This window comes from Musca autumnalis, unplaced genomic scaffold, assembly GCF_047663935.1.
Source record: "Musca autumnalis isolate F117 unplaced genomic scaffold, ASM4766393v1 scaffold_4, whole genome shotgun sequence".
Taxonomy (NCBI): Eukaryota; Metazoa; Arthropoda; class Insecta; order Diptera; family Muscidae; genus Musca; species Musca autumnalis.
This window is the reverse complement of record NW_027411977.1, coordinates 142,231,778-142,258,652: the sequence shown is the minus strand read 5'-3', so window position 1 is coordinate 142,258,652 and position 26,875 is coordinate 142,231,778. Positions and strand designations below refer to the sequence as shown.

Below are 26,875 nucleotides of genomic sequence, written 5' to 3'. Positions count from 1 at the left end.
CGATATGTTTTTTACATATGAGTTGTCACTTTGCATATACATTTTGTATGGCAGAAGTGACAACTCATATGTAAAAAACATACCGTGTAAAGTACCCCTAATGCTTGGTCTACATTTACGAAATCCACTCGATTTCAACTGTAAAATCCATAGGTTAAACGTCAAATGAAATCCAGATGAGATTCCATTTGACGTTTGAGCTATGGAATTGACAGTTGAAATCGAGTGGATTTCGTAAATGTAAACTTGCATAAGACAAATTGTCTTGTGAAACACCTAAGCTCTGTTCCTTTACGTGCCTGAGGTTACCATTTCTTACCATTTTTAACCTGCAAAGTGTTCCTTTACTTTAAAAAGCATACAATTTATATGAAACCAGTTCACCACTTTTACCATTTTTTGCCACTGTTACCATTTTTAAAAGTAAAGGAACAGACCACTAGTCACGACTTTTGATGCAATGGAATTGATTCAGTCTATAATAAAATTCCAATACGTCATCAGTAATTGATACAATGTCAACAATATGGCAACTCATTTATTTTTAATTAGCCGGTCGATGAGTTGGATTGTTTTCATATTGCATTGCAGATATAGAGGGAGATTTTTAAACTAAAATGTAAGAAAATATTTACAATTATTATGATTATGTATTAAGTTTTATTCATCAACATTAGAAGACGTTTTAAAATGCGTTTTTAATGTTTTGTTGTTGTCTTTGAAAACTTTCACAAAATGATAACAGAAACAACAACACACTGAATAAATTGATAACAATAGATACAGACGGAAGTCGATCGAACTATTTTATTTGTTAAAAAAAATATATACAACAAGCACACTGAAACACACACTTGTTTCAATAGACACGTTACGTTAAAGGGTTGCTTATCGAATATTGGAAAAACAGCGATTAAAATTTAAAGTGACGCGTGGCGACTTTTTTATTCCTTGATGATAATTTGAGTTAAAGAAAGTTGTGGGCGTTTTTTAACTAATATTTAAATTTTCCATTAAAATTCAGATTATGGCAAATTCATTGTCAATTGTCCTGTTGCTGTTGGCGGGTTTGTGCAGCAGCCTTGCTCTATCAACAGAAGATAATGATTCATGTTATTCGTTTGCCGGTGGCTCCGTTTATCCCGCAGAAAATCCTAAAAGCGATCACACATTGCAAACTACCAAAGCAGTCAGTAAGTAAGATACGAAGATATCAAATAAATATTATTTTCTAATGTACAAAATCTGTTTTTTTTTTTTGCAGTTTCCAAGCCAGCTCCCCAATTTGAAGGAACAGCTGTGGTCAACAAAGAGTTTGTAAAATTGTCACTATCTCAATATGCTGGAAAATATGTCGTATTACTTTTTTACCCATTAGACTTGTGAGTATGGATGATAAAAACTAAGTGTTTACTTACAAGTATTGAGGAAGCGTATTATGGGGGCTGTTTTAGGGGATAAAATCTATTTAAAAGTCAAGATTATAATAGACCTGTCCGGAATGGGGGGCGCCACTTAAATAGATAGTTCTTTTTAAAGTTGGAATGAGACAGTTTCAAAGCTCACAAAATTTAAGACGTAGTTTCCATGTCCTACAGTCCGTCTGACCTGATTTCCGCTTGAGTAGGCTTTCTATCGACTTTTTCAAACGTTGCTGTCCGTCAATATTTGCATTGCTGTTGCGCACCATAGCCCTCGAAAGGTGTAACCAGTTCGGTCGAAACTTTATCCATAGATAGTACGGACCTCAGGAATAGTAGATTCAGTTCCTCATATCCGTACTATGTATGATTATATTTTTAGAGCACTTAAAATACCACTAAAATAATAACGCGGTGGAATGCCAAATCCAAATCAAATGGGTGATGCAAGTAAAGTGTGAATACCGTACTCGGATACCACCCCAAGGCAAACACCAGTGCTTTTAGACCAGATAATATCCGGACGATGCATCCATCACATGTCATTTTCCCATAGCAGCGGGTTCTTTCGTACCGGATTGACCCAAAAATGTTTCCAGCGTCTGAACCTAGCATCATATGCTGTTGCAACAACACATGTCGGCTTAAGATGAGTTTAAGCATTAAGCTCGGATCGGGACCAAATCAGGATCGTTACCCTGACCACAAATATATATAAAATTTTTTGCGGAAGTTCATACTTCCCGAGATATGGGCTTCCGAAGTTCCGAAAATTCCCTTGTTAAATGTCGGCTACTTAGAGAAAAATTTTAATTTAAAAGAAAATGTTGCTCCCGTTCCCTAGATTGGCTCCTGTCTATTGCAGAAAGTCTTAAATCCCGCCGAAGCCCGGCTATATAAAAAAATTATAATTTTATCCGAGCTTAATGCTTAAACTCAACTTTCTCCCATATGTCCTTTTGACGTGTGCTTCCTGAATCTTTGTAGACGCTGCCAGGATGCAGAATTTTTGAATCTGAACACTGAGGAACCCGAACTAGATAACTGAATAAAATATAGGAAGGGGGATATTTGCGTTGCTACAATAACAAATAAGAGGTCCGAGAGTCTCTGAATCCCCTATTGTCACAAACCAAAACTTTTTTCTTTTGTAGAATTTTGTTTGGGATTATGGGCAGATTTTATTCTTGTTGCGTTACTTGTTACCAATTTTTATTAATTATATCCTTTTTTCTCACATTTCAGCACATTTGTGTGTCCCACCGAAATTATTGCATTCTCCGATCGTATTGAAGAATTCCGTAAAATCAATACTGAGGTGATCGCTTGCAGTGTAGATTCACATTTCACACATTTGGCATGGATTAATACCCCACGCAAAGAAGGCGGTTTGGGTAATGTTAAAATACCCTTGCTTTCCGATTTAACTCACAAAATCAGCAGGGATTATGGTGTATATTTGGATGATTTGGGTCATACATTGCGCGGTCTTTTCATTATTGACCATCGTGGTATTCTCCGACAAATAACAATGAATGATTTACCTGTGGGTCGTTCGGTGGATGAAACTCTTAGATTGGTACAGGCTTTCCAATACACCGATACACACGGTGAAGTTTGTCCAGCTGGTTGGAAACCCGGTGCCGATACAGTAAGTCATGCATAATATTCCCATTAAACTAGTTTTTATATTAACTATTTTTTCCCCTCTGTATCTCATTAGATTGTACCAACTCCAAATGAAAAAACCAAATACTTTGAGAAAAATAATTGAAAGAGAGAGGAGAGTGAAGATACAAACAAAATGAAACTGTGACAATTACATCATTAATGTGTGGCATTTTCCTTCCAAAACAATCCATTTTTTATAATTTACAATTTTTACTAAAATTCCAAAAATAATTTGATAAAAACAAAAGCTTTATTGTCTTTTTAATTTCGTTTTTTATTTTGGCTTTCCGGTCGACCACCAGTGGCTTCTTTCCGTTTTCGTTTATTTAGGGGGTTACGTGGATCATAAACATCATACCAATCATCACCTTTAGTAGAGGCATCTTTAGCCAAGACAGGAACATCTTCTTGAAACTTTAATATGTGGCACAACCAGTCGTCGCCTTGAATTTCTTTCTCAACAATGGTGTCATCGACTTTATTAGTTGTAGCTTCATCTTCATGGTCTTCGTTTTCGTGCTCCTCACGCTTTTGTTTCAAAGCATCTAATTTGGAACGAAACTTGGAGAGTAAACTTAATGTGAAATCTTCCCTAGTCGAGCCCTTCTTGGGAATTTTGGCCTTAAGACTTTCGTACTTTTCCTTTTCCTCAATGAAACTCTTGATAAGTTCATTGTTGTCATGTTCAAGCTTTTTGGCTTTTTGTTTGGAATCTTTTTGTACTTTCTTTTCTAGTTCTTCGTCCTTTTGTCTCTTTTCGGTTTGGTATTGTTTTTTAAGTGATTGTATTTCCTGGCGAATTTCCTCCCTGCAAAGAGATGGTTTCATAATTAAAAAGCCTATTAGAATCATCTTTGAACAAAACTTACTTCTTCTTTTCCTTTTGAAGTCGTTTCTCATCTTCGTGTGTTAGTAATTGATCATCATCCGAATCTGATATTTCTTCTGTTTTTATAGGGGCTTTACTTTTTTTAGATATCTCTGAAATCCTTGATTTCAGTTTATCCTTAATGCGTTGCTTCCTATCGTGCAATTCATCATCATCCAATGGCTCTTCCTTTATGGGTACCTTCCATTCGCCTTCCGATTCCGAATTACTTTCACTTTCCAATTTTACTTTGACCGGCTCCTTGCTTAGCTTTGGATCATCAACAACGTCGTGTAAGGATTTTGCTTTACCAGCATTTTTCTGTACAAATTCTGTAGTTTCAACCTCATCTTCCTCGGCTTCTTCTCCAAATGACAACAAACCAAAATTCCTAAAAGGATATAAGAGTAAATTAAAATTCACCGATCCAGTCGAATAGATATGTGTACACCTTACTTGACACCCTTTTCTTTCTTCTTTTTCTTGTCTTTTTTAACTTCCTTCTTCAATTCCCGTGGTACAATATCATCGAAGGGATTCTTAAGAATTTCAGCTTTTAAAATCTTATGTGGATACATAGGTCTTTCATTGTGGTCGACTTCGCCTTCCTCCAGCTTTAACATGTTGAAAATTGTATCACCAGTTACTTTGCCAAACAAGGTGTTTTTATTTTGCAATTCTGGCGTAGGACCCATTGTAAAGAAAAACTGTGATCCATTATCATCCTTATCTGAGTTGGCCATTCCAACAAGACCACGTCTGGTATAACGTAGACGTGAATGAAATTCATCTTTAAACGGTTGCCCATAAATAGATTCTCCTCCTGTACCATCGCCACATGGATCGCCTCCCTGCACAATGAACTCTTTCACTACGCGATGAAATATTGTGTTGTTGTAATAGCCTTCCATACAGAGCTGTATAAAATTTCGACAGGCTTTGGGACATTCTCGAGACCATAGTTCAATGTCGATATCACCTACTGTAGTACGAAGAAGCACCTATAAATTTGAAAAAGTACCAAATATCAAATATTAAATTGTCATCCTAGGGGACTTAACAAAGTTTAAGACTTTTGCTTTTACATTGTATTCATTTGCTAGATTTACTGTTTTAACTAGGCGTTTACACACAGACAGTATTGGGAAGACAATAGCAAAGTTACAAACCATTTTCACCTATACATTCATACTTTAAGCTTCGAAGGCAGATTGCCACGGAGTCAATGGATGTTGATGGAGAACCTAGGGATGATCCATCAGCAGCCACTGACTCTAAGTCGATGACCATCGAGGGGGAATCAACGGAAGCTCCAACAATTGCCACTGACTCTGAGTCTCCGGCCTGCGTTGGGGAATCCAAGGAAACCTCATCGACGGACACCGACGCAGACGCAATTTTTGCCAAAGAGGCTTCAGATACGAGGCACTACAAGCGTGCAGCTTCGTATCTGCGCAAGTTCGTGGGAAGGGACGCGAGCTCGCATACTAGGAGAGAGATCATGTTCATCAAGAGCAAGCTGAAGTACATGCGGAAATTCGAAAGAATTTATCCAAATGCACCCAGATGCGAGCTCCTGGTGGACAAAATCTTTCTCCCGAACCCTGCTTCAGCTTCAGCCAAAGACTCAGTAGAGACTGCGGCGACAAGCAAAAAGGTGGAGGTGAAGCCTGCTGCTTCTGACAGCAAGGTGGAACCTAAAGCTGTTCCGAAGCCGAACCCGAGCCAGAAGGGACTGGAAAAGGATAAGGGGCATAATCCGACTCCAAATGATTCTCGTAAGAGTAGTCAACTGGAGAAGGTGACTGTCCCGAATCCGGCTCCTACCCCAACTAATGAGGGTAAAGCGGACGAACAGAAGACCTGCGCAAGCCACTCGGGAGTAACGACGGGTGGATCGACTGGGACATCATCGACTTCGGAGAAGACGAACAAGTCCTCGCAGTCAAAGACTGTGAAGCGAGTTCGCTCTTCAGAAGGCCCTCAGCCTTCGCCAAAGAAGACGATGATCTCTCAGACGGTCAACACGGCGAACTCCTACGCTGGTGTCCTTGCTCACAAAGCCAAGGGAAGCAGCACCAGTACTGAGAAGGCGTCCACCTCCTCAGGAAAAGCTGTTACCAAGGCACGTGAGCGAGGACGTAGGAAACCCTACGCCAAAACGGCCACGGTGGCAAACGATGACGAGCTCCTAGTAGCAATCATCGACCGAGCTGACCCCTTCGGGAAAATCAGCGAAAGTCACTGGTTGCTCTTCGAGACTCGGCTTCGTTTAGCCATTGTGTCCACTGAGGCGAACCAGGGTGACCGTCAGTTTGGTGGCGCCTTCCTTCACAAGGGAGTTAAAGTCATTAAATGTCTCAACAGGAGCTCGCAAGAGTACCTTAAGAAGACAGTTAATGGCTTTGATGAACTTTGGGAGGGGGCAAAAATTGCTGCGGTGTCTATAACGGAGATTCCGTCCAGGAAGGTATTCCCAGCATGGGTTCCCCCACCTACCGTGGATAAGGAACTTCTGCTGAGGATGCTGGAGCTCCAGAACCCCGGTCTCCTTACTAAGGACTGGACTGTAATGAGTCTCACCCCTTGTAAGGAGAATGGAGGGATGGACATTAAGATGGCGGTAGACTCCTCAGGAGAGGAGTACCTTAAGATTCGTGAGGGAAAACTGAACTTCGGTTCAGGATGGGTTCGGTTCCGACTGAGTCCACCTCGCGGAAGTCAGTAGGAGTAGGTAGGCGGCAGGTGCTACGCATTTTGCAGATTAATCTGCATCATTGTAAAGCAGCTGCCGCCGAACTACTCCTGTCCCTCACGAACTCAGAGGTAGACATTGTTCTAGTCCAGGAACCTTATATATATAAAAATAAGGTCTCTGGACTGAACAATGCCAACTTCGAGGTCTTTGCATCGTCCGAAGGGGACAAGGTGAGGACCTGTGTGGTAGGTAGGAAGAACCTCAATCTAATCTTTCTATCTAATTACAGTAATGGAGACATGTGCACGGTGCGACTGGAGAACGGCAGGAAGAAGGCCACTCTCCTGTCCTCAATCTACATGCCGTATGAGGACCCTGATCCACCAAATCAGGGGGTACACAGGCTGCTGAAGGAGAACCTGGGCGTTTGTAACGTTATCCTTGGATGTGACGCCAACGCCCACCATTTTCACTGGGGCAGCAAAGACACCAACACTAGAGGTGAGTCGATCCAACAAATGCTCCTTTTCGGATCATTTGAGGATATACTTTGAAATCTCTTTCGACGGAGTCCGCCAAAATCCTTATAGGAACCCGAGAAGGACGGACTGGGGAAGGTTCACTGATCTGACGAACCATCAACTGACACTTCCCGGAAGGATAGAAACAGTTGCTGAGCTTAACAGTAAGGTGTCCAACCTAACAGAAATCCTTCATCGCTGCCATAAGGATGCCTGTCCATTAACTTATCCTGGGAAGAAATCCCAACCGGTGTGGTGGAACAAGGATCTTGGCGAACTACGGAAAAACACCAAAAAGTTGTACAACAAGGCGCACTCGACGAAACTTGACAGTGACTGGGAATCGTATAAAGCGAGTTTCACCAAATACAAGAGTGAAATCAAGCGCGCCAAAAAGAAGTCATGGGTTTGTTTCTGTGAGTCTGTAGAAGGGGTAAACGACGCTGCCAGATTCCGTAAGATACTCTCGAAGGACCCCAAATCCATCGGTAGTGTCAAAAAACCGGACGGCACGTGGACAGACTCAGGTCTTGAGACTCTAAACCTTCTAGCTGAGACCCACTTCCCTGACTGCACGGATGCCAGTAACCTTCACATTGAATGTGACAACTTCCAAGTCCAAGAGTCAGTGGACGAGAGCCTCATCGATAAGGTTGTAAGCAGAAACAAAATAAAGTGGGCAGTAAGTACATTCAAACCCTATAAGTCACCTGGTCCAGATGGAGTAATTCCTGCGATGCTTCAATTTGCTGCACCGCAGATATACCAAATTCTGGAGGAGATCTTTAGGGCCTGTTTGTTTCTTTCCTGCGTACCAGATCTGTGGAAAGAGGTAAAGGTAACTTACATCCCCAAAGCGGGGAAAGTCAGTCACTCTGCACCGAAAGACTACAGACCTATTAGTCTATCCTCCTTTCTCCTCAAGACACTCGAACGACTGATCGATCTGGAGATTAGGAGCTTTGTAGACACTGCCTCGCTGAGCGACTCGCAGCATGCCTACATGAAAGGTAAATCTGTCGAAACTGCTCTTCATGAGGTCGTGGGTTTCATTGAGAGAAATATGGAGAACTCAAACTTTACCTTGGCGGCTTTCCTGGATATAGAAGGAGCCTTTAACAATGTAAAACTTGAATCCATTCATCTCTCGCTTAGATCGGTCAACACCCCGGAAACCCTGATCTGCTGGATAAAGAGAATGCTGGAGAGCAGGATCATAAATTCCAGTATCGGGGAGTTGACAACAAGGAAGACAGTAACACGAGGTACTCCCCAGGGAGGTGTACTCTCACCGCTGCTGTGGCTACTTGTGATAAACAATATTTTGGCGGAATTCGACAATCAGGGCATCAAGGTTGTCGCATACGCGGATGATGTAGTTTTACTAATAACTGGCAAATTCTTGTCCACTATTTCGGAGCTTATGCAAGGAGCCTTATCAAAGCTGTCTCGTTGGGCCACCACAAATGGCCTTGGTGTAAATCCAACGAAAACAGAACTGGTATTGTTCACCAGAAAGCGTAAGCTTGGCGACTTCATACCACCAACATTGGATGGAGTGCAGTTGCATCTATCTCCTGAGGCCAAATACCTAGGTACAATCCTAGATTCTCAACTGAGATGGAAAAGGAACGTCGAGGAACGGACGAAGAGAGGTATGATCGCACTCTATTCATGTAAGAATTCGATTGGGAAAAGCTGGGGTCTAAATCCAGCTATTATACACTGGTTGTATAATACTGTGGTGAGACCCATCCTATCCTACGGATGTCTTGTCTGGTGGCATGCGCTTCGACACAAGTCGAACTCGGGCAGCATAGACAAGGTGCAAAGGGCAGCCTCGATCCTGATAACTGGAGCTTTTAGAAGTACACCACAAGCAGCTCTGAACGCGATGCTAAACCTCTTGCCCACGAGAATTAGCATCAAAGGTCAAGCAGCACGTAGTGCTCTAAGGCTACATGAATTGAATCGTTGGCGTGACAGCACCTATGGCCATGCATGCATTCTTCGAGAGCTAGGGCCAAACCTTGGCTTAAATCAACAGGGGAAGTTCAGCGACTACTTATCACCAATCCAGAGATTTGATGATTTTGAGGTCGTTATCCCTAGTAGAGATGACTGGACCCGTGGTAACCCTCCTCTGGACGGTCTGGCTTTCTATACAGACGGTTCCAAGATGGAAGAAGGTACCGGAGCTGGCGTCTACTGCGAAAAGCTTTGCCTCGAGTACTCCTATAGGTTGAACAGCGACTGTAGCGTTTTCCAAGCAGAAATCTTCGCGATCAAAATGGCCGCAGAGTTGATAAAAAGTCTGGATGCTGAAATCTTTGAACCGGTGACTATCTTCGTTGATAGTCAGCCGGCTCTTAAAGCCATCAAATCCCCCAATATCAAGTCTGAGGCCGTTCTTGAGTGTAGAACTGCTTTGGCGAACCTAACTAACGCTGTCCGACTCTGCTGGGTACCGGGTCACTGTGACATTGTGGGAAACGAGAAGGCAGACGAATTGGCAAGACACGGATCTCAATCAACAAGTCAAGCTATCACTGTTTCTATTAAACCACCCATATGTCACTTTTTTCGGAAGGTGGAGACGTTCTTTGAAGAACAGGCCAAGGAACTATGGCATAATGAACCAAGGTGCAACGTGTCAAGGGCCATTTGGCCGAATCTTTCAACAAAGAGAACAACTTCGCTTTTAAGTCTGAGTAAATCAGAAATCAGGGTATTGACGGGAGTCATTACCGGCCATTGCTACATCCGAGCTTTTATCGGCAAATGGCAGGATGATGGAGTGGACTATTGCAGGCTCTGTGAAGATGAGGAGGAAACGGAGACGATCGAGCATATTCTATGTCGTTGCCCGATGTTAACTCAAAAGCGGTATAGACTAACAGGAGTACGCTTTCCTCCAAGCTTAACCTTCTACTCAAACATGGAACCAACAATCATAAACAACATCATTAAAAATCTGTTGTGGCTGGGACGGCGCGACCCATAAGCGTAACTACTTCTCTGACAGTTTTTTCCACCATCGCCAAAAACCACCCTCTCTGTCTTTATTACATCTTCATTATTTCTTATAATTAATTCTTTGATTATTATTCTCCAAACCACACCCCCTTTTTTCTTTATTCTTCTCTCTTTTCTCTTCTCTTTTCAGGTAATTCTGAACCTCCTTTTTCTTTATGGATGATCACAATGGACCGAAAGGTCTCCGAGTGGCGTAGTCAATATACATATATATTGACTACACATCCCCAAACCTAACCTAACCTAACCTTCATACTTTTCTTTACACATATTTAAAAAATTGTAAATGTATTTGTGAAAAAGGTTTGTATTTTTCCTATTGTCTTGCCAATACTGGCATTTGTAAACGCAGGGTAAGAATCAAAACATTTGCTCTGTTCCAGAACCTGCAAGAAGTTACTATTTTTACTACGATAACATTTGTTCCTTTATGTTGTCGGGAAAAATAGTAAACATTAGTAGATTCTTGCAGTTCTGGAACAGACCAATAGTTAAATTTAAGTTTTTGAGAGTAGTAAATGTATAGTGGTTTTTGGAACCGATCATGGCCCTATGGGCTAGGTTTTTACATGAACATAAATAAATAAATAAATAACAAAAAGTTTGGAACTCCTTTTCTTTATGTGCACCTAGCGACATTTTCACCACAGGTAATCCTTTCGGCATAAGATAATTTGAGCCGCTCAGCTCCGATCGTGATGAAATTTTTTTATAGGTAGATCTCACCTTCCTGATCACGACAATATATAATTTCTTTTTGGGAAATCCATACTTCCCGAGATACGGTTCTTTGAATTTCAAAAATTCCATTGGTTAAAGCCCCGATACCAAGAAAAAAATTCTAAATTAAAAAAAATGTTGTTCCCGTGCCCCAGATTTGGTCCTATCGATATGAGAAAGTCTTAAACACCCGGCCGCAAATGTACGATTTAAAGAAAAAGTGGCATAAGTCGGGAATACGAATACGGTAGGTCTCGTCGTCCTGAACACAAAAATATATATATCATTTCTGTGAAGTCCGTACTTCCCGAGATATAGTCCTTTAAAGTTCGAAAAATATGTAGCCGGCTAATTATAGAAAAATTAATAATATAAAATAAAGTTTTGTTTCCATTCCTTAGATTTCCACCTGTCCATAGGAGAAAGTCTTAAATCCCCAGCCGAAGGCCGATATGTATACTTCCCGAGATATAGCCTCGAAAGTAAAGTTAAACGTGGACTACCTGTGATGAAAATAAAATAGTTACCTTTCCCGATGTTGGCGGTTCCTGTATGTATATATTACTCATTTTTTAAACGTTATTATTTGCTTTCTTAATTCCGGAACAGAGATGTAAACAATTCTAAACTCTCGCTCGACTATCAAAACATTCTTCTTCTTTTTTTTGGTAATGCAATGGGTATTGTTAGCCCAAGGAGTGTGCAAGTGACAGTTCTAAAAAATACCAAAAACTCAAACATAAGCTTTGTTCCTTTACTTTTTTAATGGTAAAAGTGAAAACTTTTAAAATTGTTCTCTCATGATCAGTTTTACCGTGCGTTTACACATGATAGGACAGTTGAGTTCATGTATTGATTGTCAAAAACCCAAAACATGCCTGTGTGACGAATGAATGAAAATCATCGATTCCCTCTCGTTTTCCGTTCACATATGTATTTTGTTTTTGTACATATTCTACTGTTTTCAGCACTTTTGAGTTATCATCCCACTTCTTTTCACAAAAATGTCAACAATTTGTTAACCGACTGTCTGTGAAAAAATGTCTGGTGTAAACGCCTAGTTACCAGAAAAGTAAAGGAACAAAAAATGGTAAATCTGGGCCCTATTCCTCGAAACAACTTATCGCTTTTCATTTTGCACTTATCAAGAAGTAGTTATTTTGAAAAGTGATAACCTTTTTTTGTTCCACAAAATCATGGTATAAATAGAAAGGTATAACAGAGCTCACATCTGATTTCAATTTTTTTCTGAGTGTGACCGACTTTTGTCAATGTGAAGTTTTTATTTTGTGTGTGTATGTGTTTGTTTTGAAAAATATTAAAAATGTTTTCAAAATAGATTCAAAATAAATTGCAATGAAATCGTTAATTACAGAGCCGTTGTAGAATATATTTATCAAACTTAATTTGAAAATAAGTTTTTGACCGTGTTTCGATGTATATGTGAAAACAAATATTTATGTTTCATTCATTTTCGTGCTGTTTTAACGAATTGAATAAAATGACAAAAAATATCAAACAAACAAAGGCAACCTGTTGCATATGCCAGTATAACAATTCTGACAGGAAGCGGGCATACGTGTAGGGTTGAATTTCTAACGTTTTTTCGAACCTGTTCTACCTTCCTTATTGTACCATGCACAAAATTACTTTTCAATTTCCCTTGCACTTTGCAAATTTGTCTATCACTGTTCTTTTAGCACAGTTGTTGTGCTCTCTTGCTCAATTTTTCCGCCATATTGGAAAGTCGCTCAATTCTCTTGCAAAGTGTGAATGATATTTGTTCCACAGAGCGTTTTATCATCTTTGCATTATTTTTTACTTGGCAATAATAAATAAGACATGTAAAATTGAGACGAGCGGAAAAATGAAAAGAAACTGATATTATTAAAAGTAAATAAAATAAAATTAAATAAATTCAATTAAACTGAAATAAAATGAAAAAAAAAAATAAAATAAAAAAAAACAAAATAAAATAAAAAAAATAAAATAAAACAAAATAAAAAAAATAAAATAAAATAAAAAAATAAAATAAAATAAAACAAAATAAAATAAAATAAAATAAAATAAAATAAAATAAAAAAAAATAAAATAAAATAAAATGAAATGAAATGAAATGAAATGAAATGAAATGAAATGAAATGAAATGAAATGAAATGAAATGAAATGAAATGAAATGAAATGAAATGAAATGAAATGAAATGAAATGAAATGAAATGAAATGAAATGAAATGAAATGAAATGAAATGAAATGAAATGAAATGAAATGAAATGAAATGAAATGAAATGAAATGAAATGAAATGAAATGAAATGAAATGAAATGAAATGAAATGAAATGAAATGAAATGAAATGAAATGAAATGAAATGAAATGAAATGAAATGAAATGAAATGAAATGAAATGAAATGAAATGAAATGAAATGAAATGAAATGAAATGAAATGAAATGAAATGAAATGAAATGAAATGAAATGAAATGAAATGAAATGAAATGAAATGAAATGAAATGAAATGAAATGAAATGAAATGAAATGAAATGAAATGAAATGAAATGAAATGAAATGAAATGAAATGAAATGAAATGAAATGAAATGAAATGAAATGAAATGAAATGAAATGAAATGAAATGAAATGAAATGAAATGAAATGAAATGAAATGAAATGAAATGAAATGAAATGAAATGAAATGAAATGAAATGAAATGAAATGAAATGAAATGAAATGAAATGAAATGAAATGAAATGAAATGAAATGAAATGAAATGAAATGAAATGAAATGAAATGAAATGAAATGAAATGAAATGAAATGAAATGAAATGAAATGAAATGAAATGAAATGAAATGAAATGAAATGAAATGAAATGAAATGAAATGAAATGAAATGAAATGAAATGAAATGAAATGAAATGAAATGAAATGAAATGAAATGAAATGAAATGAAATGAAATGAAATGAAATGAAATGAAATGAAATGAAATGAAATGAAATGAAATGAAATGAAATGAAATGAAATGAAATGAAATGAAATGAAATGAAATGAAATGAAATGAAATGAAATGAAATGAAATGAAATGAAATGAAATGAAATGAAATGAAATGAAATGAAATGAAATGAAATGAAATGAAATGAAATGAAATGAAATGAAATGAAATGAAATGAAATGAAATGAAATGAAATGAAATGAAATGAAATGAAATGAAATGAAATGAAATGAAATGAAATGAAATGAAATGAAATGAAATGAAATGAAATGAAATGAAATGAAATAAAATAAAATAAAATAAAATAAAACAAAATAAATTAATATGAAATTAAAATAAAATAACGTTAATAAAGATTAAATAATAATTAAATGAAATAAATTAAAATAAATTCAAAATAAATAAAATTAAGTAAAATATTCTTAGTTTTTGTTCGACCTTTTTGAATGTTAATAAAAACAATGTGTTCGAGCTTGAGGTCAAAGTTTTTTCATTTATTTCATAATGATTTTTATTAAGTAAAATAAAATAAAAAATAAAATGAAATAAAATAAAAAATAAATAAAAATAAAACAATATAAAATGAAGTGATATAAAATAAAATTAAGTGAAATAAAGTAAAGTAAATTGAAATAAAATAAAGTTAAAAAATAAATAAAATAAAGTAAAATAAAACAAAATAAAATTAAGTGAAATAAAATAATCTAAAATAAAATGAAAGGAAATACAAATAAAAAAATAAAATACAATAAAATTAAGCGAAATAAAACAAGTAAAAAGCGTTATGTTCGGCATAGAGTAATTAGTTTTCTTTCTCCACAAAGTGGAGAAGTTACTTGCCAAATTATAACTAATTCGTTCTATAAATGTATCTAAAAACCTTAAAATAGCTGAAATCGGACGGTATTGCTATATGGGGGCTATAAAAAAACGTAGACCTATATCCATAATTTATTGTGGAGACGTTTCTTGATGATTGACTGAATTATACCTAATTCGGCCTGGAAATGTAGCTAATAACGCCAAAGTAGCTGAAATTGGGCGGTATATGGGGGCTATAATAAAAGATGGGCCTATGTCGGTAAGTTTTGGAAGCATATTATAAACAATTCGTTCTGAAAATGTAGCTAAAAACCTTAAAATACCTGAAATCGACGGCACTGCTATATGGGGGCTATAACAAAACTCAACTTCCAACTTGATTTAAGACACGTGTGAACAGCATTTCATCCCCCTATCTCAACTCGTTCTGAAGATAGCGTGATTACAACAGACTGACGGACGGATGTGGTTAAATCAACTTAGAATTTTACGCTGTTAAAAAATATATGTATATACCTTATAGGGTCGCAAATGATTATTTCGATGAGTTATAAATGAAATGACAAACCTAATATACCCTCCATATTAGTCCCAATTTACATTAGGCGAGTTTACTTGCGGCAATTGTCAGTTTGTAGGTGAGAGAGGGTGCTGAGAGGCAAAGGGTTACCATATGCCTCACCTCTCTCTCCTACAAAATGACAATTGCCGCAAGTAAACTCGCCCAATGTAAATTGGGACTTATGGTGGAGGGTATAGTAATAAAAAAGTAGTCTCTCAAATAGAGTTTAGTCTAAATGTAAAATCGAGAAACTTCGATTTGTGAGGTTGTTCGCAGGGTGGAAGTTCGGAATGGGGTTGTTCGTAGGGTGGAATTTCGGATAGTGAGAGTTCGAAGTAGGATGGTTGATTCAGAGGGTAGAAGTCCGGAAAAATCTTTACAATTTCTTGTCATAACCGTGTTTTCACTATTTCCGAACAAAATCTCGCTTTAACAATGTACATTGGCAAAGAGAACGTTTACCTCGCAAATTTAAGGCAAACTTATCAAAATTTGATCTGCAAAATCAAAATGCAGAGTTTTCTGTGGAACGAAAGAGCAAATTTTTTTGCAAAATCTTAGCAAAATACGCTTTGCCGTTACAACTTTTCACTTAGCAGAAATAACGTTTGTGGAACAGAAATCGAAAAAAGAGTTACATTTTTTTGAAAAGTAAGCAAACTCACTTTATAATTAGCAACTTATCACTTATCAAAAAATAATGGTTCTGTGGAACACTTAACTTTGAGAATTGTCAAAAATATTGATAAGTGCAAAATGAAAAGTTGATAAGTTGTTTCGTGGAATAGGGCCCTGGTAGCAATGTCAAAAAGAAACATAAAAATTCACCTTTCTTCTTTTATTTCACAGTTTTTAATTATGTTTTGTCAGCGTTCGCTATTTTCTTCTGTTTTTGTTCATTTTTTCTTCATTGTCAAATAATCGTCGAACGAATGTCGAAAAATCAGTTCTAGTATTTTTACCCGAAGTAATTTGTCTGTTATGTTTGGTTTACATTCGGCGTCTTTTCGTGATTTCGAAGGCGTTTCGTGATTTCGCGCGGAATCATGCAAAATTTATCATGATTTCGCATACAAAAATGAAATCATCGCATTTCGTGATTTCAGCGAAATCAACATCGAAATCACAGTACACATGATATACAACCCCGTTTTTGCCTAAAAAAGTACCAAAAGTTGCAACACTTTTCACGTATCACAATAAACAAGGTAGATGGTCAATTGCTGCAACAAAAAAAAAATTGTATCAAAATTTGTAAACAATGTGAAAGAAATATTAAATTACTTTGTTACAATGCTATTTTCATTGTGTTATCGTACTTTTTTAATGGTAGTGCTAGAAAAAAAAGAGAATTGTCAAAAATAGCTTCCCCATACAAATTTCTTAAAAAATACGGGAACGAAAAAATGACGGAAATTGCAATAACTGCAGCGGAAATGTCAAAATCAACGTATAGCTATCGTATCTAGATACCAATTAACATGCTGCTAGTTTATACTAGGCCAAAATTGTATTGCCAAAAATAGGAGAATAGGGTGTTATTCGGCGCTATTTTTGTTCAAAGAGAAGTGCAAATCTTGCTAGATTTCGGAGTACGGGAACACATTTTTAGCACTAAACGGGAAAACAAGTATTAATATTTTGCAAGATCTGAACACAAATTTTATCTATCAAAATGTATTATTATTATATCTCAACGATAAAATCATTTTGTATTTTTTCATTTGTTAGTACTATACACAATTTATACGATATATAGATAATTGTACGATAATTTTCGAAATATAGTTGCAAAGTTCTATATTGTCGTATATTTTTGATGATTAATTCAATTTACAACAACTTGTTTTGAAAGTTCATGTTCGATCAGCTGCGCATATTCATCTACCTTGATTATTGTGATATGTTCGAAATCAACAAAAAAATAAGTGTAAACACCGGGGTGTATTTCAGGATTTCGTGAAATCCAGTGGATTTTGGAGCGCAAGTATAAACTTGGCATTAGCCTGTGGAATGAGAGAAAGGCATTTGTGCTCCCTCTCCCTCTCTAATAAAAGTTGCTTCCAGTTTTTCCATTTTTTGGGGTTAATAAACGATTTTCATTTTAAAAATGGTCACAAATGGTAAGGGGTAGTTTACACTATATGTAAATGTCATATGACATGAAATTTTCCATCATTATATAGTCACTAATATGTGCAATATTGGGGATTTTCCTTACCCCATTTATTTTGTGCGTCCACGCCAGCAAAAATGTAATAAAATTACGTCTACACATTGCCTGCGTGGGTAGATATGGAATGTTTTTATTTCGTGTCATATGACATTGATAGATAGTGTAAACTACCTCTAAATATGGTAACCTCAGGTAATATGCTGTTTATATTATAGTACGTTTATATATAACCGGATTTAACAAACCCACTGGGTTTCAAGTGTCAATTCCTTTGCGAATACGTCAAATAAATCCTCATTAAGAAGGTTAACCCTACAAAAGCCTATAATATAAACATGGCCTTAGAGCTTTTTGCAGGGTTAACCTTCTTTGAGAGGATTTGTTTGAAATATAAGCAATGGAATTGACATTTAAAACCCAGTCGGTTTGTTAAATCCGGTTATATATAAACGGGTATAAGCAAAGGAACACACTGGCGCTGTTCCTTTACGTGCAAGAATTTTCAAGTTTTACTACATTTTACTCGAAAAGCGTTCCTTTGCTTCTGACACCAAATAATTCATATGCTTAGCTGATGGCCATTGTAGCCAATGCTATTTCATCTGTTATGAAGTGTATTTACCACAAGCCATGTGTCGTCGAGGTCAAGTGATTGTGATCCGGCTGTTCTAGGTGTGGATGCCTTGGCACCTACAGCTGTACCTGCTACAAGTGCATCAATTCCAACCCCCAAATTAGATGACGAAGGCCTGCGTACATAAGCTGCCTTGCCTGCTTACCTTGCTTACTTCTGATAAAAGAATAAAAAAGAAAAGGGCAACCCAGTTCGAAATTTGCTCAGCCTTCTTTATTCTTTTATTTTTATTATGTCAGAAATGAAGCAGGAAAGCAAGGCAATCAGGCAAGGCTGCTTATGTACTCAGGCCTTTACACAATCTAACCCTGACTGATGATGAGCTGGACACCATGGTGATCTCGGCCAAGTCTACACAGGAAGGTTGTTGTGACTCTAACAAAGGGAGTGCGAACCCTGATACCCAACCGGATGCAGGTCCGATTCCGACTGGTCCTGGCAGACTGCAACAGAAATGATGTCCGACGACGGGGAATCTAACGAGACCCCGACAACGGGCAGCGACTCGAAAGTTGCATCTGCACGAGAAGCATTGGATGCGAAGCACTACAAACGTGCTGTATCCTATCTTCGCAAGTTCGTAGGGAGAGATGCGAACTTGCATTCGGCGAGGGAGCTCCACCTCATCAGGGGTAAGCTGAAATTCATAAGGAAGTACGAGAGAACTTACCCGCATGAATTTCATCGCTAGCTCCAGGTGGAACGGATCTTCCTCCCGGATAAAGTAGTGGAGCCGGCTAAGCCTACTGCCTCTGGCAAATGTGCTACGCCGAAACCTATTCAGAAGCTTAACCCGAACCGACAGGTAAAGGAAAAGGCTATTGAGTGCACCCCCAAACCTACAGGCACCCCTAGTGATGACCGACCGGTGAAGGACTCTGCCTCAAAGCCCGATTCTGCTCCGAAAGGCTAGAGTGAGAGAAGGCATCCACCTCCTATGGAAAAGTTAACCCCAAGGCGCGCGGTCAAGGACGCAAGAAGCCATACAGTAGACCAGTTACAGTGGCAAATGATAAAGACCTTCATTTGGCAATCATCGATAGAGCTGACCCGAACGGTAGAATCAGCGACAGTAACTGGTTGCTTTTTGAAATTGGTCTTCGTTCTGCCATAGTTTCTGGACCGGAAGATCACGAAGACCGACAATTTGGCAGCGCCTTCTTACGAAAGGGTGTCAAAGTTATTAACTGTCTGAACAAGAAGTCACGAGACTTTCTTGTTCGGACAGTTGAGGGCTTTGGCGCTCTGTGGGAAGGAGCTGATCTTGCGGCGGTCCCCCTAACTGATATTCCATCCAGGAAGGTTCTTTCAGCGTGGATTCCCCCACCTACTGTGGATAAGGAGCTCCTGCTGAAGATGCTTAGATTGCAAAATCCCAACCTCACTACATCGGGCTGGACTGTAATAAGTCTAGCACCCTGTAACGAGAGTAGCGGTAGACCCCCCTGGGGAGTTATATCTTAGAGAACGTGAGGGAAAACTGAATTTCGGTTCAGGATGGGTTCGGTTTCGACTGAGTCCACCCCACGAAACTCAGTAAGGGCAGGGAAGCGGCAAAGGCTGCGCATTTTGCAGATCGATCTGCATCATTGGAAAGCCGCCGCCGCTGAACTACTCTTGTCCCTCACGACCTCTGAAGTAGACATTGTCTTAGTCCAGGAGCCTTATATCTATAAAAATAAGGTTTCTGGACTAAGCAATGCCAATTTCGACATCTTCGCCGCGTCCGAGGGGGACAAGGTGAGGACTTGTATAGTAGGTAAAAAGAGCTTAAATCTAATCTTTTTATCTAATTACAGCAACGGTGACATGTGCACGGTTAGGCTGGAGCATGGTACGGGGATGGCCACACTGGTGTCATCCGTATACATGCCTTTTGAGGCCCCAGACCCACCAAACTTGGATGTCCGACGGTTGCTCGGTGATATGATGGGTACCTGTAACGTGATCCTGGGATGCGACGCAAACGCTCACAATTTCCAATGGGGCAGCAAGGACACCAACAAATGGGTGAGTCTATATTCGACTTTATTTTATCATATAATTTACGAATATGTAACAGGGGCAATGATCCAACCTTTAAAATTAGGGATAGGGAGGAGGTCATCGACTTAACCCTCTCTAATCTACATGAATCCGTCCTATGTAATTGGAGGGTATCTAAAGAATGTTCCTTCTCGGATCATATGAAGATATCCTTTGATGTCATTTTGGACGGGGGTCGACAAATGCCTTATAGGAACCCGCGAAGAACAAACTGGGATAAGTACACGGAACTAACGAGTTCTCAACTGGCTCTTAACATTAATGTGGAAACAGCTGAGGATCTTAATGGGACCGTAAAAAATCTTACAGACGTTCTTCTCCGTTGCCATAAGGAATCCTGTCCACTAACCTATCCTGGGAAGAAATCTCAGCCAGTGTGGTGGAACAAGGAACTTGGCGAGCTTAGAAAAACTACCAGGCGACTGTATAACAGGGCTCATGAGACTAAACTCGAAATTGATTGGGACTCCAGAAGGTGAGTTTCAATAAATACAAGAGTGAGATCAAGCGAGCTAAGAAAAAATCTTGGGTGAATTTCTGTGAGTCAGTAGAAGGAGTCAACGATGCAGCTAGGTTTCGTAGGATACTTTCCAAGGACCCTAAATCCATTGGAAGTATCAAGAAGCAAGATGGTGCGTGGACTGACTCAGCTACCGAGACTCTTAACCTCCTGGCAGAGACCCACTTTCCAGGCTGTAAGGATGCGGACACCGTCAATAATGAATGTGACGACCTCCAAATTCAAGAGCCTAGGGATTTGGATCTCGTTGATAAGGTGGTTAACAGAAATAAGATTGAATGGGCTGTCAACACTTTCAAGCCATATAAGTCACCTGGACCGGATGGTATAACGCCGGCGATGCTTCAATTTGCAGCGCCGCTTTTATATCAAATCCTAGAGGAGATCTATAGGGCGTGTTTGACTCTCTCATATGTACCGGGTCTGTGGAAAGAGGTAAAACTTACTTACATTCCCAAAGCGGGAAAACCTAGTCACTCTGCACCAAAGGACAACAGACCCATTATTTTATCATCCTTTCTCCTTAAGACTCTCGAGAGACTGATCGATCTGGAGATAAGGAGCCATGTAGACACCGGCTCTATAAGCAGCTCACCACACGCCTATATTAAAGGCAAATCTGTGTAGTCTGCCTTGCATGAGGTGGTTGGCTTTATTGAGAGGAATATGGAAAACTCAAACTTTACCTTGGCTGCCTTTCTGGACATAGAAGGAGCCTTTAACAACGTAGAACTTGAGTCCATAAAACTCTCACTTAAGAAAGTTAACAAACCTGAACCTCTAACTTGCTGGATAAATAATATGAAAAAAAATAAATTTTTTCTCCTACTCTAAAACTATTACTCCACTCTTAAACATTCTTGTAATCTATTCGTTCTTTCACTGCGCTAACAACTTTCTCTTTTTATTTTTTCCCTTATCCTCCCTTTTTCCACCTCCTCTTTTCCTGCAGCTTTTTTCTACTGGATGATCACAATGGATCGGAAGGTCTACGATAGTCTTTACAATTCAACAAAACTGATAAACATATGTGATAGTGTGCAACAACACAATATGACATTTCTTGTAATCTGGCAACAATTTCACCTTCATAGAGCAGCTGTTTTTGTTTTCTTTTTTTAACATTCAACACATCCATATTACATCCATAGTTCAAAAGTTTTAAAAGTAGGGCTATCTGGACTCTGGAAGCTTTACCAAATATCCAAAAATAATAAATTTGTTCTTTTCTATTGGACGATTAAAGGCCAATAGATAACGTGAATTACAATTTAACGATACATAATATAAAACGTCATTAAAGAAACTAAAATATTAAAAGTGAAAGCAGTGGTAAATATTATTTTCGCAATTGTCCAAAACGTTGAAAGAAAACAAACAATGACGTAGCGTCATACATTCTTGGCTGATCATCAACAAACGTACAAACCCGTACTAAATCATTCAATCATATCTACAAATTTAGATACTTTAAAGAATCTTCAAAACATTTGTATTTTGAATTCGTACGTACAGTTTAGTATTGAATTGTATTGTCTATACAATATTTGCAGATACTTCGTTGTGTGTAAATCTAAACAAATTCAAAGTTCTAGTGTACAATGTCAATGCCAATGAATAATTTGGATAAAGGGGGATACGTTCCGCCAGGATATGTGCATCCGAATGCTCCAACTGCACCAGGATTCTCTGGAAATTATGTAAGTATTCCAAATATCAGTAAATAGATTGATGCTATCCGTTATAATGCTAAACGAAAGTTCCCTGAATACGCCCTAAATTAAAATGAAAGCGAAACAGTGTGTAGGTGTGCTCCAAAGGCTAATATAAAGTGTACATACATACATACGTATGTATGTATGGACATATGAATTTTCATACATAGTCACGACTATAATGAATTAATTGGCGCCGAACATATAACTTGGTAGGGCAAAAATGTGTGCTTAATTTATATGAAAAATCATAGCGGTATAAAAATCATATTATAGTTACATATCATCACCATAAATGCCCGAAGTCGTATCTCCAAAAAAGTCAAAATTACTTTTTTGAACACAAATTGGGTCTCCGTGAATAAAATTCGAGACTTATTAACAGATAAACATAACATACAACTTTTTTGGATACCAGGGCATGTCGGCATCATAGGAAATGTACACGCTGACACAGCCGCTAAGTATGCATGTACAGCACCTTTAACCATAGTACACACGGTCCAACAAAACTGACAGTCATCGAAGTCTATTTCGTTAATATCAAAGTCTAGCTGAATAATTACTTTCCTAACCACTAAATTATACCGTAAATGTTGTATTTCAATCATTTTTAGCTAACAAAAAGTTTTTATTTGCCGGAAAATTGCCGTAAAAGTACGTTGACTGTCAGTTTTGTTGGACCGTGTGTACTATGCTTTAGTGTGTGAAGACATCGTCGAAAAAATAGATTTGAAAACTCATATAGAAACTGAACTTAGATCTATATCGAAGTACAACAACATGCTCTTCAATCATTTTCATTATAGCAACATCAATCCCTATCGCATTAGCTAATTATCCAACCAACGTAGAAAAAAGAAAAATACGAATGTTCTCCAGACTTCGTATGGGCCACACTATTGCCACACATTAACACCTTCTTAACAAAAACATCGACAACAAATGCCCAAAATGCGGTAACATCAACTCCATTGAACATATGCCTCAATCATGCAACGCATTCGCAAATCTTCACCATATATTCCTCAATAATAAAGGATTAGAAATTCTTAAGTCACCAACTTCTGTTAACATTAATGCTGTATATAACTTTATAACAAATTCTCGCTTCATTATATAACAAAATTATTCTCTAATTTGTAATTAGTATTATTATAAAAGCGCTAGCTGATGGCCTTAGTAGCCAATGCTACCTTCTTTTATTAACTTTGTATTTACTACTAGTTAATGTAATAAATAAATAAATACTTTTTTGATTGAATCTAATACATAAGACTAAAATACATGCTATTGCAAAATTTCAAGCATCTACGTTAAAAACAACGATCCTCATTCAAGGAAAGGCATTGGAAAATGGAATAACACGCAGATTTTGTTGTAATGACGAATCCCAAAACCAAACGTTTCCGAGGTTTTGGTTTCGTATATGATTGATAATATTCCATATACTCGCCTTCATAAGATTAATTTCCCAAAAATTCGATTTTTTCATTTTATAACGTTATTGCTTTTCCTGCAAAATTATTATTTTGTTAGTTACGATTTTTTGCATTTATGGTGATGATATACATATCTCCCATACCGTAATTGTAGTTTCAATTAATTGAACAAAACCAATCGAACTTAAAAATCTTTAAAAAATCCAATAATTTTGTAGTCATGTTGCTGTGGTTTATGAGTAGTTGTCACTCTCTTTTTTTATTTTTTAATTATGTTGGTAGCATAGTGAGATCCGCGTTTCTTTAGTTGGTGTTGTTAGTTATTACTTCATAGTATGACCCTATTGCGTTACACAGGAATATGAGAATTTAGAAATATCTCTTATATAAACCCTGCTTTTGGCGGCTAGTAACAATAGCCGGTCGGTTTTAGATGCAAACTCGACTAGATTACTGTAACAAAATAATGAAATGAAACTTAAAGTGCCGTAATATTACCAGCAATATTTGCATTTAATGTGAGTTAGGATAATTTATTATGTCAAATTTTGTTATTATCTGTAAAATGAACTATTTTACATTGGGATTAGTTTTATGGCCAGTTTCTCTAAGACGATTCGTTCGAAATACTACCACAACTCCTGTTACTGTAGACAAACTTTGTTTGATTGAAAACAAAAGTGAATCACTTTACCCGAATCATTTGTATTAATAATGTATAAGCTGACGACCTTTATAGCTAATGGTTTTATCACTTTTGTAATTATCCTTATATTTACTATAAGTATAATTGTAAATAAATAAATAAGTAAATAAATAAATAATTAAATAAATAAATAAATAAATAAATACAGTAGAACTTCGATAATTCGTAATTCAAGGGACCAGCCAATTTTTACGAATTATCGAAGATTACGATTTATCGAGATTACGAATTAACGAGGTTAAAATAAAAAAATACGAATTATCGAGGTTATATGAAAATTCTGAGAAAAAAAAAACAAAAACTGTTATTCATACAGCTTAAATAAGTACACTTGATTTGAAAACTAAAATAAATGAAATTAAACATGAAAAAAGTCTGTGATATGAGGTTGTTTAAGGATATTTTCTCGTATTTTATCTACTGAGTTTTCTATATGTACTAAATAGTTAAATAATGATTCGTCATGACTTGATAAAAAAGAGAGTAGTTATTGAATTGATGATTTTTCATCTTTATGTGTCACAACTTCTTCGTGATTGTCACCATCACTTTCTTCATTTTTCCCTGAAATTTGTTCCAAAATATCGTCATCTCCTAAATTTCCAATAACACCAACGTCATTATCCACATTTACGTATTTTTCAAAGGTAACGACATTTTCGGAATTAATAGGAATACGTTGAAACTCGTTATTGATATTTACAATCGATTCATCGCATAAATTGTAGATCAAATCCTTAACAAAACCGCAAGCTCGGGAGCAATTTTGAATACACGATTTGATTATGTTTACCCAACGGTAAAAGCCGTTGACAACGCTCAGTGATCGTGTAATTTCGCAAGAATTTTTATGAAATTTGAAAATGTTTTGAGGTGAAAAAATTACGAATTATCGAGGGGACCAAAATGCGTGTAATTTTTACGAAATATCGCGATTTTTTCAAGGGACCGGCAGTATGTTACGAATTATCGAAGATTACGAATTATCGAGGTACGAGTTATCGAAGTTCTACTGTAAATAAATAAATAAATAAATAAAAATTAATCAAATATTTTAAAAACCAGAAGTTTGGTAGTAGTTCCATTAGCCATTAGTTTCTCTACAAAAGCAACAAATATTTGTGTGGGAGGTATCCGAACTTGTAAAAAAAGTGAAGAAACAAGCCAGAAACGATAAGCGAAGTTTTATAAATGGTATGGCTGCCGAAGCCGAGGCAGCAGCAAGTCGTGGAGACTTGAAAACAGTTTTTAACATTACGAGAAAACTTTCGGGGAATAAGCAATGTTCAAATATACCGGTTAAAGACAAAAACGGAACCATTCTCACAGGCACAGACGCACAACTCAAAAGATGGAAAGAACACTTTGAGAATATTCTAAATCGCACTACTGAACCAGCTACCGAGTCAAATAACGACAGAGGTCAACACCACACCAACAACCGCCCTGCGGAACATATAAATTCAGATATCCCCTCAATTAACGAAATAAAAGCGGCAATAGCGCAATTAAAAAATGGTAAAGCAGCAGGTATCGACAATCTGCCTGCAGAATTCTACAAATGCGACCCTCAATATTTCGCCGAAACACTTAAGCCTCTAATAACAAAAATCTGGGAAACAGAAATTATTCCATCGGAATGGAATGAAAGTCTTATTATTAAAATACCTAAGAAAGGGGACCTTAAACTTTGCAGCAACTGGAGAGGAATAGCTTTAACACCAACGATATGCAAAATCTTTAATAGAATTATACTCACCCGCATACTTGATCCACTAGATAAATGTCTTCGCAAAGAACAAGCAGGGTTCAGGCCTAACCGTTCCTGTGTGGACCAAATAAATAGTCTACGATTAATAATCGAGCAGTGCAACGAGTTCAACACGCCATTGTATTTAACCTTCGTCGATTTTGAAAAAGCCTTCGACGCTTTAAATAGAAATAAAATCTGGGAGGCACTTGAGAACAAAAGTGTCCCTACCAAAATAATAAACTTGATAAAAGCTCAATATACCAACTCAACCATGAGAGTTTTTCACAATGGTAAAATAAGCGAAGCATTCAAAACCATCAGCGGAGTTAAACAGGGATGTCTGCTTTCTCCTCTCCTTTTCATAACAACTCTTGACGAAATATTGTCATATTCATCCAATCAAAACAAAGGCATCCCCTGGAGGCTACATCATAACCTCGAAGATTTGGAATATGCAGACGACATCGTGCTACTTGCGACAAGCAGAGAAAATATGCAAACTAAAATTAATCAACTTTCCGAGCAAGCAGCAAAATTCGGCCTGTACATAAATGCTGAAAAAACGAAGAGTATGCTTATTAA

At 37.2% G+C, this 26,875-nt stretch overlaps 4 protein-coding genes across 6 annotated transcripts in view; 3 read left to right on the top strand and 1 right to left on the bottom strand.

The window, feature by feature from the left end:
- Positions 1-514: 514 nt before the first annotated feature.
- Positions 515-3,339, top strand: Prx4 (Peroxiredoxin 4). Of its 2 annotated transcripts, XM_073980014.1 has the most exons (5): positions 515-619; positions 1,025-1,193; positions 1,265-1,382; positions 2,667-3,072; positions 3,145-3,339. In XM_073980014.1, the coding sequence occupies exons 2-5, from the start codon at positions 1,028-1,030 to the stop codon at positions 3,193-3,195; spliced, it is 741 nt and encodes a 246-aa protein (XP_073836115.1). In that variant the 5' UTR covers positions 515-619; positions 1,025-1,027; the 3' UTR covers positions 3,196-3,339. The 2 variants fall into 2 exon arrangements, with proteins under 2 accessions (XP_073836115.1, XP_073836116.1); XM_073980015.1 differs by lacking the exon at positions 515-619 and having other exon boundaries at positions 663-1,193.
- LOC141400653 (spliceosome-associated protein CWC27 homolog) overlaps positions 3,321-26,875 on the bottom strand; it is a 29,670-nt gene continuing 6,115 nt past the window's right edge. The window contains exons 1-4 of one of the 2 annotated variants that reach the window (XM_073980003.1): positions 11,463-11,635; positions 4,417-4,961; positions 3,962-4,351; positions 3,321-3,900 (exon numbers count right to left, since the gene is read on the bottom strand). In XM_073980003.1, the coding sequence (XP_073836104.1) occupies positions 3,354-3,900; positions 3,962-4,351; positions 4,417-4,961; positions 11,463-11,504 (1,524 nt within the window). In that variant the 5' untranslated portion in view covers positions 11,505-11,635 and the 3' untranslated portion in view covers positions 3,321-3,353. Of the gene's footprint in view, positions 3,901-3,961; positions 4,352-4,416; positions 4,962-11,462; positions 11,636-26,875 lie in introns of those variants that run through there. The other variant, XM_073980004.1, reaches the window with a different exon arrangement.
- Positions 6,752-10,580, top strand: LOC141400658 (uncharacterized). Its single transcript, XM_073980016.1, has 3 exons — positions 6,752-6,888; positions 6,948-7,159; positions 10,346-10,580. The coding sequence occupies exons 1-3, from the start codon at positions 6,848-6,850 to the stop codon at positions 10,450-10,452; spliced, it is 360 nt and encodes a 119-aa protein (XP_073836117.1). The 5' UTR covers positions 6,752-6,847; the 3' UTR covers positions 10,453-10,580.
- Positions 21,779-26,875, top strand: part of LOC141400649 (phospholipid scramblase 1-like) — a 78,464-nt gene continuing 73,367 nt past the window's right edge. Inside the window, exons 1-2 of the mRNA XM_073979965.1 lie at positions 21,779-22,009; positions 22,231-22,377. Coding sequence (XP_073836066.1) covers positions 22,279-22,377 — 99 coding nt within the window. The 5' untranslated portion in view covers positions 21,779-22,009; positions 22,231-22,278. The remainder of the gene's footprint in view (positions 22,010-22,230; positions 22,378-26,875) is intronic.